The sequence below is a fragment of the Neofelis nebulosa genome, chromosome 12 (genome assembly GCF_028018385.1).
Source record: "Neofelis nebulosa isolate mNeoNeb1 chromosome 12, mNeoNeb1.pri, whole genome shotgun sequence".
Taxonomy (NCBI): Eukaryota; Metazoa; Chordata; class Mammalia; order Carnivora; family Felidae; genus Neofelis; species Neofelis nebulosa.
Window position 1 is genome coordinate 2393484 of NC_080793.1, and position 16754 is coordinate 2410237.

Here is a 16754-nt window from a genome sequence, read left to right on the forward strand (position 1 = left end):
CTGTGCTCACCAGCGCTCCCCCCCCCCCCCCCCGCCCCGGTGCTGGGCGCACAGATGACCTTTTTAGGTATTTTAGGTGTGCCTTTGTGTGTCTGTTTTCCACCGAGCGCGTAATATTTCTGTAATTAGAACAGAAAATGTTATTTAAAAAGTGGTTGCCATGGCAGCCGCTCCCTCCCCCACACCGCCTGGGGAGCCGGTCCTCTCTGGGAGTGACAGCAGGGGAGGGGGGTGCACTGGGAGAGGGTTTCCGCCCCTAACCCCCCCTCCCCGCCCCCCCTTCCCCCCTGCAGTGCAGCGGGAGCTGCGGGCAGGGCCGAATGATCCGACACGTGTACTGCAAGACCAGTGACGGCCGGGTGGTGCCCGAGTCTCAGTGCCAGATGGAGAGCAAGCCGCTGGCCATCCATCCCTGTGGGGACAAGAACTGCCCCGCCCACTGGCTGGCCCAGGACTGGGAGCGGGTGAGTGCCCCCAGCCGCAGCAGGGCTCCCCTCTGCCTGGGAGGGCTCTGGGCTGAGAGCCAAGTGGCCAGGTTGGCGGATTGGCCAAACGAGGAATTAATTGCAAAATATGATGGAATTAATTGCAAAATACAATTCACTGAAACTTAATTTGAAATGGAAAAAGCCAAAAAGGTAAGAAAACCCCTTAACACCTGCCAGATCTAAATAGGCAAGTACCTGATGATGCAGAATTGGTCTTGTGTCCTCGGCCCTCTCCCAGCCCCCACTTTATGGAAAACGGGGGCCGGGGGCACTCGGGCCTCACAGACTCTTGGCCCCTGGGTCTTGGGCAGACGTTTGTTCTCATGACCACCTCGTCTGCCCCCCCCCCCACCCCCGCCGGTCACAGTCACCAACTTGCCTTTTCAGACGGGTCGTTCTCAGCCAGTTGCTTCAGGTAGATCACCATTAGCCGAGCCGTCTCGGGACAAATTGTCACGAACTGTTGTGTTTCCAAACAGATGGTTTTCCGTGAAACGGCTTTTGATCAAATGTGTTTGGGGCCAAAGGGTTATCGACCAAAGAGTTCTCAGCCAATCTGCCATTGACCTAAACGTTTTCACCCCATCGTTACTGACCGAGCCATATCCCCAGAGTCGCGGAGTCACGTGCACGGTGTCCTGGTCCTCCTGGCCTCTGGCCTCTGACCCGGCCCCGTCTGTCCCCCGGTCTCAGTGTAACACCACCTGTGGCCGAGGTGTGAAGAAGAGGCTGGTGTTGTGCATGGAGCTGGCCAACGGGAGGCCACAGACGCGCAGCGGCCCCGAGTGCGGGCTGGCCAAGAAGCCCCCTGAGGAGAGCACGTGCTTCGAGAGACCCTGCTTCAAGTGGTACACCAGCCCCTGGTCGGAGGTGAGCGCCCGGCTGGCCCCTCGGGGCCACGTGAGGCCGGAACCTGAGTCCTGGTCCCGCCTCGGTACCTCGAGCCCTGCCCCAGACGCGCCCCACCCCCGCCCCTGTTGTGTCCTCCGTGTGTCCTTAGTACCCGTGCCCCCACCCCCGTGCCCCTCGTGCCCTCTCCACCTGGTGATGCCATCAGTTTTCAAGAGGTGGCGGAGGGGGAGGCCCAGAGTGGTCTTTGAGCATCACTGAGCGGGGAGGGGGTAGAGAACAGGAGCCCCGGGGCCTCTGTCGCTGTGGCCAGGCTGTGTGCTCCGGGGTCTCCGGTGCCTCTGGCCTCGGTGTCCTCATGGGCCAGCTCTGAGCACTGAGGGGGATGACGCAGGGGTGTCACAGGGGGTGGGGAGCCCTGTACGTTGCACCGTGGTGTTGTCTCAGACACACGCACGCGAGGCTTCCATGGTCTTGGATGGTGGAAGGCACATCCCCAAACCTTAGAGTTCAAGGTGAAGATTCTTAGAGTCTGTAAGACAGGGGTGAGTCTGGGGATTCCGTGAGTGTTGCCCCGACTCAGAGGGTGATGGGCCAGGACCTCTGCACCCCCCGCCCCCACCCGGGCTCAGGGATCTCAGCAGAGAGACCCAAGGTGGTATCTGGATGCAAACCTCGTCCTAGATGGGGCCTACTGGCACCCAGGCTCGTTCAAGAGCGAAAACACACATTTCCCCATTCTGTGTCATCCACAAAAGGACCCACCAGGGAGAAGGAGGGAGACTGGGGGCGGGGCGGGGGCTTCCAGAGGAGGCGTGGGCAGAGCCAGCGCCTGAAGGATAAAGAATAGGTTTCTGGAGGGGCCAGGAGGGTCTAGTGGCTACGGGGAGCAGAGTGAGTCATGTCTGGGGGCAGAGCCCGGCAGGGAGTGGGGGAGGACGTCAGGTGGGGCTGAGAGGCCGGTGAAGTTCGCCTGGGGCTCCAGGCCCCCAGGAGCCACGCCAGCACGGCGCTTTGGAAGGTACTTCCTGCTTCAGAAGATGGGGGCCAGGAGCTACCGGGTGCTGGGCTGGGTGCTGGGTGCCGAGCCCTGGAAGGGGGGAGAGCCACAGACAGGGAGCAGACCCTGCCCCCCAAACAGCCTGAGGGCATTGGGATAGGGACACCCGTATTGCGCTGATGACGGAGGGTGGGCGGGGGGGGGGGGGGTGACCAGCACAGGTGGACCACGGTGGGTGTGTGGAGCTCTGGCGTTCTGTCCCTGTGGCTGCCCCTCCCTGGGATACGGGCTCAGTAAGAGCTCATTCCTCCCAGCTGTTCTACCCGCTCCCCAGGGCCGGAGGGTCCCCTCCGGGGGCACACAGAGGCTCCTCGGAGCGGCCGCCCGCGGTCGATGGTCCTGTGTGCTCCGTGCCAAGCTGGCCGCCTCTTGCCTCCAGACTGGGCCAGCCCCCCATGCTGGGAGCGGGTGGGTGGTCCCCCGTTAAGTCTTACTCAGTTAAATGGGAGGGTGGGTCCAGGGCCGGGGCCTCCCACCCCTACCCCGCCTCAGGGACCCAGGGCTCAGGTCCCAGAGGCGCCTGGGTGACGTGGGGTCACCCACGTTGGAGGGGGGTGGCAAGAGGGAGCCACCGCCTGCAGGATCTTGGCAAGAAGACGATGGGGCAGCCGGGGTCAGCAGATGTCCCTGGTGCCCTGGGTAGCTCAGCGGGGTTTTCCGAGGGGAACATCTGGACGAGGGAGCCTCAGGCGGGAGTGTGGCTTTGGAAGATAGGTTCAATTGGCCGGCAACACAGTTTTTCACTGGAGAGGGAAACCAGCGCTCTCCCTCTGCCACGGCCCCGTGTGTCCTGAGGGTCCGTCTCACAGGCCCCGGGGAGGCTGAAAGCGACGCACCCAGTGACAGTGGGGAGGGGAGGGGCCGCCCCTTCCCTGGGCACCTGCTGGAGCTGCGCGGCCCTGGGTGGGGATGGGACCCGGCAGCCCGGTGGGAGGGGTGCGGTCGCCCCTCCTTGGGGCCGGACCCCTCCGCGGCCAGGTGGGGGCTCCGGCCATGCTGTCTCTCCCATCAGTGCACCAAGACCTGCGGGGTGGGCGTGCGGATGCGGGACGTCAAGTGCTACCAGGGGACTGACATCGTCCGTGGCTGCGACCCGCTGGTGAAGCCTGTCGGCAGGCAGGCCTGTGACCTGCTGCCCTGCCCCACGGAGCCCCCAGGTGAGGAGGCGGGGGGCCGACAAGGCGGGCAGAGCCAGGGGCCAAGGGGACCAGGAAGACCGAGCGGCTACGGACACCGAGGCCTGGCGGGGGGCGAAGGCTCCTCCTGGGATGGTGGAACCCGGCTGGGAGGTGAGGGTGGGGAGGGCAGCAGGTGAGGCCTGACTGGGGCCGGGGGTCCCCAGGAGCCACACCAACACCTGTATCTGGCTTCAGAAGGTGGGGCCGACCGGGTGGGGACCGGGAGTCTGGGGTGACTCAGCCTGAGCCGGGCACACGGGAGGCGGGGGTGGCCGGGCCTGACGTGGGGCCTCGGCGCCTGGAGGAGGGGCGAGGGTGCCGGGACAGGTGGCCAGCTCTGCTTCACACCTGTTCTGTGGAGGGGACCCCTGTGGGCCTCCTGGGAAGGTTCGGGCCTCCAGGGGTGAGGTCAAAGACTCCTCCAAACCCTGGCCCTGGGCATCACCCTTGCTGTGCGCGGATCAGACCCCTCGGGGGGATAGCGTGGCGTCCTGGGGAGGGCTGGGGGCAGGGGTGGCAGAGTAGCAGGGCTGGAGGGCCCGACGCAGGTGGGAGGCCCATTGCCCCTGGAAACGGGCACGTAGGGGCCACCTGTCCACGGGTGCTGCCAGCGGGGGCCACCCCCGAGGTGGTGGGGCCGGGGGGTCCTGTCGAGTTTCCACCCCTTGGCCACTGGTGATGCCCTCCTCCCCCCCCCCCCCCCCCCCCGCCGTGTCCCTTCCCCAGATGACAGCTGCCAGGACCAGCCAGGCACCAACTGTGCCCTGGCCATCAAGGTGAACCTCTGTGGCCACTGGTACTACAGCAAGGCGTGCTGCCGCTCCTGCAGACCTCCTCACTCCTAGCCACCCCCGCCGCCCCCCAGAGACCCGAGCACTCGGCCCTGGGGGCCCCCCAGCCACTGGGGCCCCTCTGCGGACACCCTTCCCGCAGGGCACCCGGGCTGTGAAGACGTGACACTGAGCCTCTGCTCTCCCCTGGGGAAGGAGAGCCCCCCCGCCCCCACGAGCGCACCCCGGGCCCCTGCCCCTGCCCGGGAAGGTGTCTTAGGGCTGCAAGGACGGTCGTGTTTGTGGGTCCCACCGGCCAGCCCCCAGCTCCACCCAAGGGGCCTGGGAATGTCCTCTCTCCCTCCAGGGCTATGGGGTCGAGGACCGGGGCTGGGGCGGCGGGGAGATCCAGGTGCCGCCTCGGACCCGCATCCTGTTCGGGTGTGCCCCTTCCAGAGGAATTGTATCTCGCAAGTAGCATCCACTTGCCTCGTTCTATGAAGCTCTCACGCACGGAGGGACCCGCTGCACTTTACGCCCCGGGAGGAGGCACTCTTTCTCACGGCACACTAGGATATGGTCGTCAGCCAGTGCTCCTGTATGTTAATAAAGTGGTCGTATTTATGGCGGCATTGTGGGCTCCCAGTGGCTCTGGTGGGAGGTGTGCGGTGGCCGTCGGGCTCCGGGAGCCAGGCTGTCCCACCCTCGAGTCCGGGAAGACCGGCTGAGGCCTGGGTCCGGGACCGGGCTCGGGGCCTAGGACGGAGCAGCAGTGCCTCCCTGAGGAGGGGACGGTCGGGGAAGCAGAGGTGGGGCGCCTGCAGGGGTGATGGGGGTCAGGAGGCATCAGGACCTGGATGTGTTCTCAGAGCCGAGCCGGTCTCCCGCCTACTGACCGAAGTGGAGCCTAGGGAGGGGGCTGGGGGGCTGGAGGAATTGTACGACCTGGGCTTTGGGAGAAAAGGCTGGCCTTGAGACGTGTAGGGGAAAAACAGGAAATGAGGCAGGGGCGGGGGTGGGCCCCAGATTGGGAGCTCAGGAAATATCATCCATCGTTACTGTTCCTGAACCTCCTAGAAGGGCTAGTTAATCTGGACTTGGGTGGGGGGTGTGCAGGGCCACTGAAGGGCTTCCTGGAGGAGGTGGTGTTTAGGCTGGTCCAGCAGCAGGAGTGGTTCTCCAGCATGAAAGAAGGGGAAGCAGCCAGCACGGAGTCTCCAGGGAGAGGGTGGGGATGGGGAAGATGCTGAAAACCTGCTCTGGCCTCAGCTGGGGGCGGGGGGAGGAGGACCAGGGTGTCCGCCCAGCTCGGGAAGCAAGACTGCCATGGGCTGAGGGTGCCACGGGGATCGTCTTCTTCGGGGACAGGTAGCAGGGCGGCGGGCGGCTGCCAGAGCAGGGCCCGGCACCCAGCGCTCAGGGCAGCATTGAGGGTGCTGCTCAGTGATGAAGGTCACTGAGGCCCTGGGATGGGCTTGCGTGAGGTCCCCAGCCCCAGGAGAGGTGAGTCACAGTAATCCAGGGGTCTGGGCCCTCCCCGATGCACCCTGCTGCTGTGCCCTGTGGTCACCCTTGCCCCCGGTCCTCCTTTCGGACCACACTCGGCACTTCCTGTGTGCCAGGCTCTGCCTCCAGTGCTCTATCAGCCCTGCTTCACGAACCTTCCAAGAGCCCCTGAAGCGGGCGTCGTTATCACCCCGCCCCCCCCCCCCCCCCCCCCCCGCGCTGATGGCCAACACGGGCCCGGAGGCCATCAGACACTGGTCCCAGGTGACTCAGCCAGTCACCCCCACCCTGCTCTCCAGGAGCTCAGAGTTTAGGCTAGCGGCTCCCAGACTTGGCCTAGACGGCACCCTAGACGTGGCGTGCCTAGACCCAGGCCCCCAGATGGGAGAGGAAAGGCAGACCCTGCCTGGCGCTGGGCAGGACGGGGTCCCCTCCCGGAAAGTCCCGGGCAGAGGTTCGGGCTGGCTTGGAATTGCAGGCAGACCGAAGGCGGTGGCGGTGGTGGAGAGTTTTATTGGCTTTCTCTTTCCTCGGGGAGCACGCAGCCCCCCGCGGGTCCCCACAGTGCAGCTGCATGAACTCACAGGGATGGGTGTTCACCTCATTTTAAGTGGATCTATGAATCGATACAGAGAACAGAGACCAGGGAAGGAAACAGGAAACCGGAACAGAACAGCCACAGGAAGTGCCGCCTCCTGGTGCTCGCCCCCCACCCCAGCCCACCCCCCAAGCAGATGCGCAAAACAAACTCATGGGGTTCCACAAAGGAGGAGAGCTTGGGCTGCGGGGAAGCTGAGGGTGGATTCCATTAGCGTGTCCCAACTGAGGCTGGAGGTGAACGGAAGGAGAAAGTAAGAGAGAAAGCTGAAAACAGCCCTCCCTAACGCTGCTCACGTCCGGACGACTCTGGGGCATTCAGCAAGAGGCAGGTGCTCGGGCTGTCCTCGGCTCGGGGGCCCTCAAAGGCTGCTTTGTCTTTTAGGAAGGTGGCTTCGCCGAGGAGCCTGGCAGACAGCAGCTACCCTGCCTCTGGGGCCCTGCTGTGCAGGAGGAGATCTCGCCCCTGGCCGGTGGGGGAGCTGCGTTCCCCGTGCCCCTGGTCACTTCCCTGGGGTGACTACTGAGCATCACTTCCCCAGCAGAGGGAGGGCGCTAGAGAGGGGCTCCCAGGGAGACCTCAGCCCTGCTGGGAGCTTGGCGGAGAGTGGGCTCAGTTGAGGTCGGACGTGGAGCGAGAGTGGGATCCGGGGCCCTGCTCCCAGATCCTCCTGAGAAACAGGGCGGCTGGGAGAGTTCGGGTCGGTCTCCCCTGGGACCAGAGCTCGAAGGGCTCTGGATGCTGAGGCCCAGCGGGTGGGAGGGCCTGTCGCAGGCCTCATGGGGGGAAAGTGGGTCTGTTAGGTCCTGCTCCCCGCCCTGTGCACCCCACCACACCTGGACTTCGGAACGGGGTGCCTGTTTCAGTGCGGGTGCTCCCACAGCAGGTGGTTGGCCCGTGGCCTCCTCTACCCTCTGTGCCTCCCTCTTTCACCAAAAAGCCAGTTGGGGCTGTGAATCCCAAGGGCCTGGTTGCCCCTGAAACTTCCGGGACATCTGCAGGAAGGCCAGCCCAAAGAGCGTCTCTGCCGCTTGGCACCGGAAGCCAAGGATGTGCGTGTGAGCGGGAGGGCGCGGGGGGGGGGGGGGGGGGAGGGGGGTGCTCCCCACCCCCCCGCCGTTCTGGGACTTAATACGTGGTCTGCAATAGCCAGGGAGGGCTTGTGCTACCGGGCCAGTGGCATCGCGGCTGAGGCTCGGGGCGGCGGGCTGGGGTTGGTGGGGGCTGGGGGGTGTCGGGGGGTGGGGTCAGGCCCGGCCTCACAGCCAGCGACGGCCAATTGCTGGGGCTGAGGTGGAGGCCACTTTCCCCCTGCAGCTCTGCTGGACGGCAGCTTCAGCGTCAGGAGCCTGGCGTCGAGGCCCCAGAGCCCCGCCTTGCCCTGCGGACCGACACCTGGGAGCTCCAGGCCCCGCACCCCCTACCCCCCGCGGCCACCTCGTGCTCACTGGGCCCTATCCCTGCAGCGAGCCGCGGAGCTCCCCGACCGGCCCCCGTGGGGACAGGGAGGCGCGGAGGGCTGGGCGGGGCCCCGGTCCCGGCCCGGGGCCAGGCTGACGCGCCCCGGGGACCCCACCATGGTCTCGGGGCCCGTCGGGCGGGCGGGGCTGCTCAGACGTCGGTGCTGATGCTGCGGCTCCGGGAGAAGGCCTCCCGCATGGCCGAGAGGCGGTTGGGGTTGAGCGCCTGCAGGCCCCCGAAGGCCCCCGGCGGCGGCTCGGCGTCCTCCTGGCTGACGCTCTGGTAGGCCACGCGCTCGCCGCCGTTGCGCACGTCCTCGTCCTCGGGCTCCTGCAGGAAGAAGGCGGGCGGCTCGTAGTGGGAGCAGCTGCGGCAGAGGGTGCGGGCCTGCGGGCTCTTCTGGCTGAAGGAGGTGGAGGCGGCCGGGTAGAGCGCCGGCCCGTTGGTGAGCACCAGGCTGCGGCCGCAGGGCAGCGGAGGCGGGTTCGCGTGCACGGCGAAGTCAGGCTCCTCCTCGTCCTCCTCCGACTCTTCCTTGCAGCAGTAGTACTGCGGGCAGAGGGCTGGTGACCCGCGGCCCGCCCGCCCTCGCGTGCGCGCGCACGCACGCATGCACGCACGCATGCGGCCAGACGCCCCGCCGGTCCCCACGACAAGCTGTGCAGGCGGGGAAACCGAGGCACAGGAGGGCCAGGCAGCCTGAAGATGGGCGCTGTGCTGTGCATCTGGGCCTGCTCTCGGGGTTGGGGGGCACTCGGAGGGCCGTCCGGTGTGGGTAGGGAAGGGAGAGCCCAGGGGGCCAGAAGCGAGGCCCAGACGCTCACTCCTGCTGCTCTCCCGCATGGCAGCTGCGTGCGCCGTCGGCCAAGTCCCTTCCCCTCCCTGAGCCTCCTCGGCCTCGCCCTGCGGGGGGGGGGTTTGGGAAGCCCTGGAGGGGTGAACCCTGGCAGGTGGGACCCAGGCCGGGGCGGCCTGCTGGGCACTTTCTCCAGCAGGACCTGCCCCTTCCCCTCTGGCGGGGCCCCAGCCCTCCTCGCGCCTCCCTCAGCGCCCCGGGGGGTACCTGGAGCCGGCAGTAGCACAGAACAGCGATGATACAGAGCAGAATCACAGTCGCCAAGATGCCCCCAGTGATGACCACTGTCCCGGCTGTCATCCGCCCCCTTCTCCATCAACAGCCTGCAACACACATCACCAGGTTTCCCCGCATCACTGCTTCCTCCTTGCAAGAGCCACCCCTTCTGGTTTAGAAAGTCGAGGAGACTGACCCAGAGGGGAAAATAGAATCCCCCGGGGCATGTGCGCAGGAGGCAGGGGCCGGGGCCGGGGCTGGGCCGCGGTGCAGGGCAGGCCGGCCCTGCCCCTCCGTCTCCGGGCCCTGCGTCCCACGTCTGGAGAGGGCGATGCTAACAGGACGCCCCAGCCCGGCTCGCGGGGCTCCCGTGAAGATTTCGGCACTGAGCGTAGCACGCTTTCAGGGAATGGCGCCCTTCCAGGCTGGCTCTCCCAAGCTCACGCATTTCTAAATTCACCCAAACACAGTCAAGCTGAACATATGGTTTTGTAACCGAACAAGATCGTCCTTATTTTTCCAGATCATTAAATTTCCTTCCGCGACATCGCTTCTAGCCACGTCCCGTCGTCTGACACAACCCGTCCGGTTGTGGTAAAACACACATAACGTGAAGTTCACCACCACGACCGTTTTTAAGTGTGCGGGTTCGGTGGCGGTAAATACTCAACAGAACTTTTGTCGTCTTTCACGACTGAAAACCAATCCTTTTTTTTTTTTTTTTTTGATATTTAGGTTGTTTACATTAAAAAAAAATACTTTAAGTGGATGTTTTAGTAAAGTGTTTTTGCAGCTAAGTGATGGGAGCCATTTCAGCTACACGGCCGGCTGCGATTACTTGTTCAGGAGAAGTTCCTAGAAGGGGGATTTCTAGGCCGAGGGACAGGCCCTTTGTAAACTCTTCATCCTGGAAAATGTCACACAAAGGCAGAGAGAACGAGCACATGTCACCAGCCGTGCTTCTGTCAGCTTTTCCATCCGTCCGGGCGCTGAGAAACCGGTTCCAGAAAAAAAGCATCCTGCCTCGTAGGCTCTTGCGATGTCCGTCCTCGAGAGGGCCTGTTTCAGGGGTTTAACACCTGGCTTGCAAAGTTCCCTCGTGCCTGACGATCACCTCCCACAGGCCAGTAGTCGCTGGCTCGGGCACCCCTGCCTCGACTGGCCATCCCTCATTTTCTTTTGCAGGGGCGGCAGTGTGTGTGTGTGTGGGGGGGGGGGGGCGATTGAGCGTATTAAAGGAAATCCCGGAGCGTGTCAGTTTACTCATAAATCCTTCAGTGCAAAAGCTGACAGATGAAGACTGAAAAAAACAAAAATCAAAACCATAAACGCCCTGTGTGTGTTCAGCTTCCTTCACTCAGCTCCAAAATGTCTTTTTACAGTTGCTTTGTTCAAATCAGGACCCAGTTACATTTGGCTCTTTTGACTCTAGAACAGTTCTGTTCCCTCCTCTCTCGCCCTACGCACCCCGCCGGTGTTGTTTATAGAAGAAACTGGGTCGTTTATCTTCACAGAATTTTCCATGTACTAGAGCTGGCTGGGTTTCCTCGAGTGGCTTCGAACACTCTGGCGCTGTTTTGTCTTCTAAACTGGCTTCCTACCGCGTCACCGTCGGGGGCTGTGACTCTGTTCCGCCTCCCGCCACGTTGAGATCAACGGCTGGTGGGTCCAGCTGCCGTCCGTTCCCCCGCTGGCCCTCCACCTGATCGACTTACCAGCCCTTGGGGATTGTGTCCTAGATCCATTATTTAATTAGGGGGCCGCAAAGAGTGGCTTTGCAAGCAGTACGGTCTCTCCTGCATTGACTAGCCCTGGTCCTTCTCTGAAGAACTTTCCCTAGTACCTACGTAGTTATCCTGAAAATACAGCGTGCAGAGGAAAGGCACAGGTGCTCAGCTCTGTATCAATTTTCAGAAGAGGGGGGTACCCCCAAGAGGTTTGCGGTGGTTTTCTAGTATCACTGTGATCTCACTGACTTTTATATATTTAATGTAGTTCAGTCCACATTTTAATGTTCAAATGATCCCATTGGGACTGTGGGGTTGGAGGTCCCTCCACAAAGGCTCCTGTGTTATTTTGATGGGACCCCCACTAATCCTTGATGGCATTTTGCTTTACATTTTTTTTTTAATGTTTATTTATGTTTGAAAGCGAGAGAGAGACAGAGCACAAGTTGGGGAGGGGCAGAGAGGGAGACACAGAATCTGAAGCAGGCTCCAGGCTCTGAGCTGTCAGCACGGAGCCCGACACGGGGCTGGAACCCACGAACCGTGAGATCATGACCTGAACCAAAGCCGGTCGCTTAACTGGCTGAGCCACCCAGGTGCCCCGACATTTTGCTTTTAGGTACAAGGTGTCCCAACTAGGGAATACTTTTTTTTTTTTTTTTTTTAGGAAGAGAAAAATAAAACGTAAGTTTCTATTGACTTTATTCCTTATTAGTTTTTCCCTGTTATATATAATAACTTAAAAATAACAGTACCAGGGGCACCTGGGTGGCTCAGTCGGTTAAGCGGCCGACTTCGGCTCAAGTCATGATCTCGCGGTCAGTGGGTTCAAGCCCCGCGTTGGGCTCTGTGCCGACAGCTCAGAGCCTGGAGCCTGTTTCGGATTCTCTGTCTCCCTCTCTCTGACCCTCCCCCGTTCATGCTCTCTCTCTGTCTCAAAAATAAATAAACGTTAAAAAAAAAAAATAACAGTACCAATATTTTTACTAACATGTCCACTGAACAGAACATATTTATTTGTTCTCTTTTTGTTCTCACCCCCTCAGGAGTGGATAGTAACAAGACTATTTCAAAGTCACTTGAAATAATTCTTAGTATGGTTTTTCTATCCACTCGATACTCAGGTTCATTCATTCCAGTTAGTTCGTCCCTTTTTAAAAAATTGGTTTAATTTTGCATTTTAATTGTAGAAAACATTCGGTTCCAAAGTCAAAAGCATAAAACCAGGTACATTCAAGGGTCTCACTTCCTGTCGCTCCCCGGCTCTGCCCCAGAGGGAACCATTTTGCTTGGTTCTGGATTTATCTCCCCATTGCCTCTTTTTCTTCCTTCCTTCCTTCCTTCCTTCCTTCCTTCCTTCCTTCCTTCCTTCCTTCCTTCCTTCCTCCCTCCCTCCCTCCCTCCCTCCCTTTCTTTCTTTCTTCCTTCCATGTTTATCTTTGAGAGAGAAAGAGTGTGTGTGAGCGGGAGGGGCGGGGCAGAGAGAGAGGGAGACCCAGAATCCGAAGCAGGCTCCAGGCCCCCAGCCGTCAGCACAGAGCCCGACACGGGGCTTGAACGCATGAGCCATGAGATCATGACCTGAGCCAGCTGGACGTCAACCGACGGAGCCACCCAGGCGCTCCCCACTGCCTCTTTCCAAAAATATAAGGAAATAGACCCTTCCTCCCTTCTCTGAAGCTAAAACGGCCCTCTGTATAGACTTTCTGTATCTTCCCCTGCTTCACCTAGCGGTCTGTCACTGCGTGTACCACATGCTCCCCGGTCACTCCGAACGTCCCCAGGGACCCCTCCCGAACCCGGCTCCTTTTCGTAGCCGCACCGCACTCCGCAGTGTGGGGGAAGCCCCGCTCGCACAGCACATTCCATGGGTGGGCATTTGCACTATTTCCTACTTCTTGAGACGACAGGAATGTGCAAGGAAGGGTTTCACGGTGTGCACGTTTCTCAAGTTTTTGATAACCCTTGCCAAAGACTTGCTGGAATCTGGGCCCGTTTTTTCCCCTCCAGGAACGTGTGAGAATTGACACGGGATTTTCAGACTCAAGATCTGAGCAGTTGGTACGTGGGGAGCGAGGGGCGGCACCCCTGTACGTGCACACGGCTGGTGGCGCCTGACCTCAGTCCACAGTTAGCTCCGAGGAGCCCCTAAGAGTGACCTCCTTCGGCCCCGCCACCCCTCTGCCCTGGCTGTGCTCACCCCCAGGGCAGCAGTGTGGGCAGGGGCAAAGCTGGGATGGGAACCCAGACTCCGGACGGATAGGCAGACAGAAAGGCAGATCTGTACACACCCAAAGTGATGAGCCGATGAGACACAGACTCACAGACGGCTCCGAATTCAGGCAGAGGTGCAGACAGGCAGATGCAGACGGGGCCCGAGTCAGGAAGACACAGCACAGGCCACACAGACAGACAAAGCAGGAGCCCCAGGGACCCCCACATTCCTGGGCGCCCTGCCAGGCGGCTCCCACCCACCTTGGCCCCCAGGGCGGCTGAGGCCAGCTGGCCTGCCGGCCCCACCAAGGGTGCAGGCCGACCTGGGGCCGGATCCAGGGAGCAGGGTGTGCTGGCGGTGGGGGGTGGGGCTGGGCAGGGGCCAGGCCCGCCGTCCAGATGCGTTTCACGCTTTTCACTGAGGTGAGGCAAAGCAAAGCAAAGCAAAGCAAAGCAAAGCAAAGCAAAGCAAAGCAGACAGATGTTGGACTCACTCCCCCGCGCCCTTCCCTCCTGTGGAGCTCACGGGATACCACAGCTCACCCCAGCCTTCACCTGACGCGGCCAGAAGGCGGCAGCGGGATGGACCCCAGACAGCCGGGTGGACCCCAGGCAGCCGGGTGGACCCCAGGCAGCGGGATGGACCCCAGGCAGCCGGGTGGACCCCAGGCAGCGGGATGGACCCCAGGCAGCCGGGTGGACCCCAGGCAGCGGGATGGACCCCAGGCAGCCGGGTGGACCCCAGGCAGCCGGGTGGACCCCAGGCAGCGGGATGGACCCCAGGCAGCCGGGTGGACCCCAGGCAGCGGGATGGACCCCAGGCAGCCGGGTGGACCCCAGGCAGCCGGGTGGACCCCAGGCAGCGGGATGGACCCCAGGCAGCCGGGTGGACCCCAGGCAGCCGGGTGGACCCCAGGCAGCGGGATGGACCCCAGGCAGCCGGGTGGACCCCTAACGTGTGTGGCACCGTGGGAGGGCACAGAGGGCACTGGGACTCTGTGGACGAGGAGGCGGGTTGGGGCGGGCTGGTCCATGCACACCCTTCCAACAGACGGGTTCCCCTGCAGCCGGAAGCCATACCTGCCCCACTGCCAGCCACCTGGGATCTGGGGCCTCCCAGGCCCAGGGGGTACCAGCGTCGCTGCTGTCCTGACTGGTGGGATTACATCTCCCCCGCCTCTGCAGAGCGACTCATTCTGTGACTATGTCACCTTTGCTGGGGTTTCGGCTCTTTGTACCCCAGACGGTAATTGTGTTCCTACTTCATCAGTGGGAGAACTTAGCTCGAGAGAGAGCATGCAGGGATTAGACTCTGCTGGGCCGTTCGGCGCCCCCAACACCCCAGCACCCAGCAGACCCCCTGGAGCCAGCCTGGCTCTGCCCTCAGCACGGGGCTTCAAACGCCTCCATGTGTCCGTGCCTCAGTCTTCCCCTCTGCACGGCCAAGAGAGCAGCACCAAGTGTCCCCCCCCGGCCGGCCAGGGTGCCGTGCTCCGACTGTTACTGTCAGTATTTGGGTCCCTGTCTGGCTCGGGCTCCCTGGCAGGTCCCGGAGGGTGCTGGGGAGTGGCCGTGGTGGCCGTGGGGCCTCTCTCCCAGGTCTGAGATACGGAAGGCCCCTTGCTCTGCCCGGCTGTCGGGGGCCCTCCGGCGGCAGTCAGCCTGGTGGTGTGGTGGGACGGGTGCCGGTGCAGGCCAGGCGCCCGGGGCTGTCAGCAGCCCCAGCTCCGACACCCGGGCCACGTCCAGCTGGAGTGTCTCAGCCTCGCTCTGCAGATACGCGCCTGCCGAGGGGCAGCGACACCCGCGACGGGGCGCCAGACCCGGGGCCAGGCCCGGCCAGCAGGCGCGCACGCGGCTGGCGGCTCTTCTGGGGCCCCGGCCTGACATCAGTCCATAGTTAACTCCGAACAGCCCCTAAGAGCGACATGGCCTCCTTCGGCCCCACCCTCCTGCCACCCCTCTGCCGTGGCTGTGCTCACCCCCAGGATGCCCTTCCCTCTGCCTCTGCAGAGCCTACCCTGCCAGCCGGGCCCAGAGCGTGTCTCCTCCTCCTCCTCCTCCTCCTCCTCCTCCTTCTCCAGGAAGCCTTCCTGCACTTCTCTAACCTTGAAATGCCAGTGCTGGGATGTCCCATTCCTCCATTTAGTACAGTTGGGTGGGAACGGAGAGGCCGAGGACAGTGCGGGGCCAGGCGGGACCCGTCCATGACCTCACACAGTGAGTCAGCAGAACGGCAGCCAGAGGCCTGTTTCTCCGATTCTCACACCGGCCGTCCTAGCCGGACTGTCACCTTTCAGACCTCCTTCCTGTGCCTGGGGACTCTGCCCCACCGGACACCATGGTGATGAGCCTGAGGGGCCCTCGTCCTGCCCGAGATTGGGGGTGGGGGGGCAAGCGAGGAAAGTCCTGCCGTACACTTGCTGGTCACCCTGGGTCAGAGGCCTCTCTCGGGCCTCAGTTTCCTTGTCATTGTATTATGGGCGTGACGTCACTGCCCAGGGTGGGAGAGGTGAGAGCCGCACACACGTGGACGCATGCTTTCCTGGGGGCCCGGAGGACGCCGGGCCGGCCCAGTGGCCGCTCCCTGGACACTTGCGTCCTGAGCAGGGTCGTGCTGAGTGCCCAAGAGACCAACGGGGGGTTCCAGTGGGGGGCAGGGCTCCACACAGGTGGCACCACACCCAGACGCCCACCGGGGGCTTCCTGGAAGGATGGCCTGGCCGGGCTGGCAGAGGGGGGGGCGGCTGTGGGAGGAGGGACAGCAAAGCAAAGGCTGGAGGCAGAGAGGCGCCGGCAGGCCCAGGGACAGGCTGGAGGAGGCCTCTGACACGCGGTCCCCCCTCGGCTCTCCCTGAAGTCTCCGCCGCCCTGCCAGCCAAGACGGTTTGGCCAGGATCGCGCTGAATTGTTAATCTGCCCCCTGGGACCATAAACGGTTTTAAAGCTTTATAAACGGCTTTACTTCCCTGTCCCCACCCTGGAGTTTTCCAGGGACAGGCTGAGGGACGGCCCGTCTGTGCACCCCCACCTCCACTCCCAGAGTCTGTGGAGGGCGCCACCCCCCTCCGGCGGGCGCGGCAGGCGGGCATGGGGAGCCGGCTGCTTTACGAGCCCCGCGCGGCACAGGGCACCGGGCTGTGCCAAAGGAAGGCCTCTGTCCGCCGCGTTCACCTGAGGTGCCCGGTGCTCCTTGGGGCGCCAAGGAGAAGCCAAGCCCTGCGTCCTTGCACGCCGGCCGGGCCTCTGGCTCGTCTCGACCAGTGACTTCCAAACCCGCCGGGCACCAGGATGCAGGGGCGCCTGGCAAGCACGGCCTCGCGGATCGGCACGGGGGCTCTGGAATCCACTCGTTTAGTAAAGCAGCCCTCGCGACCGAGCGTTGATGGTGCCGCTCACTTCCGGATGGGGAGACCGAGGCTGGGGGAGCCAGGCTTAGGCCCCTGCCGCCCCGCAGGCCTTTCCCCATCCCGCCGTCTCGGCAAGGGCTTACGGAGAGCCGGCACGCCTTTTCCTCCACAAACACATCTGTCTGGTTACAAAAGCGCTCCTGCTACCTGGAAGCCCGAGGGCCCCGTGGTCCGCGAGCGAGAGCGTCCGCGCAGTTCCTGTCTAGACCTCCTCCACATTTGTTCCTAATTTCACGCTCCGCGGGCTCCCAGATTCCTGTGTTTGGTAATAAATAGACGGGGAAGTGCTCGGCAGCACTGTGGCTGGTCTCAGAGATATTCTCCAGAGCCCGGCTGGGCTGGGCTGGGCTCGGCTGGCGGCCTGGACGGGCGGTTCCCAGCGGCGCCTGGAGATGTCCTCTCCAAGCTCCTCAGAAATGCA

At 62.9% G+C, this 16754-nt stretch overlaps 2 protein-coding genes across 5 annotated transcripts in view; one reads left to right on the top strand and one right to left on the bottom strand.

Annotated features, from left to right (window-relative positions):
- ADAMTSL2 (ADAMTS like 2) overlaps positions 1-4977 on the top strand; it is a 34717-nt gene extending 29740 nt beyond the window's left edge. For both annotated transcript variants that reach the window (XM_058693606.1, XM_058693607.1), the window contains exons 17-20: positions 294-464; positions 1182-1358; positions 3410-3554; positions 4302-4977. In XM_058693606.1, the coding sequence (XP_058549589.1) occupies positions 294-464; positions 1182-1358; positions 3410-3554; positions 4302-4420 (612 nt within the window). In that variant the 3' untranslated portion in view covers positions 4421-4977. The remainder of the gene's footprint in view (positions 1-293; positions 465-1181; positions 1359-3409; positions 3555-4301) is intronic.
- Positions 4978-7665: 2688 nt separating this feature from the next.
- FAM163B (family with sequence similarity 163 member B) overlaps positions 7666-16754 on the bottom strand; it is a 29939-nt gene continuing 20850 nt past the window's right edge. For 2 of the 3 annotated variants that reach the window (XM_058693626.1, XM_058693624.1), the window contains 2 exons: positions 8974-9089; positions 7666-8459 (listed from right to left, as the gene is read on the bottom strand). In XM_058693626.1, the coding sequence (XP_058549609.1) occupies positions 8061-8459; positions 8974-9066 (492 nt within the window). In that variant the 5' untranslated portion in view covers positions 9067-9089 and the 3' untranslated portion in view covers positions 7666-8060. Of the gene's footprint in view, positions 8460-8973; positions 9655-16754 lie in introns of those variants that run through there. The other variant, XM_058693625.1, reaches the window with a different exon arrangement.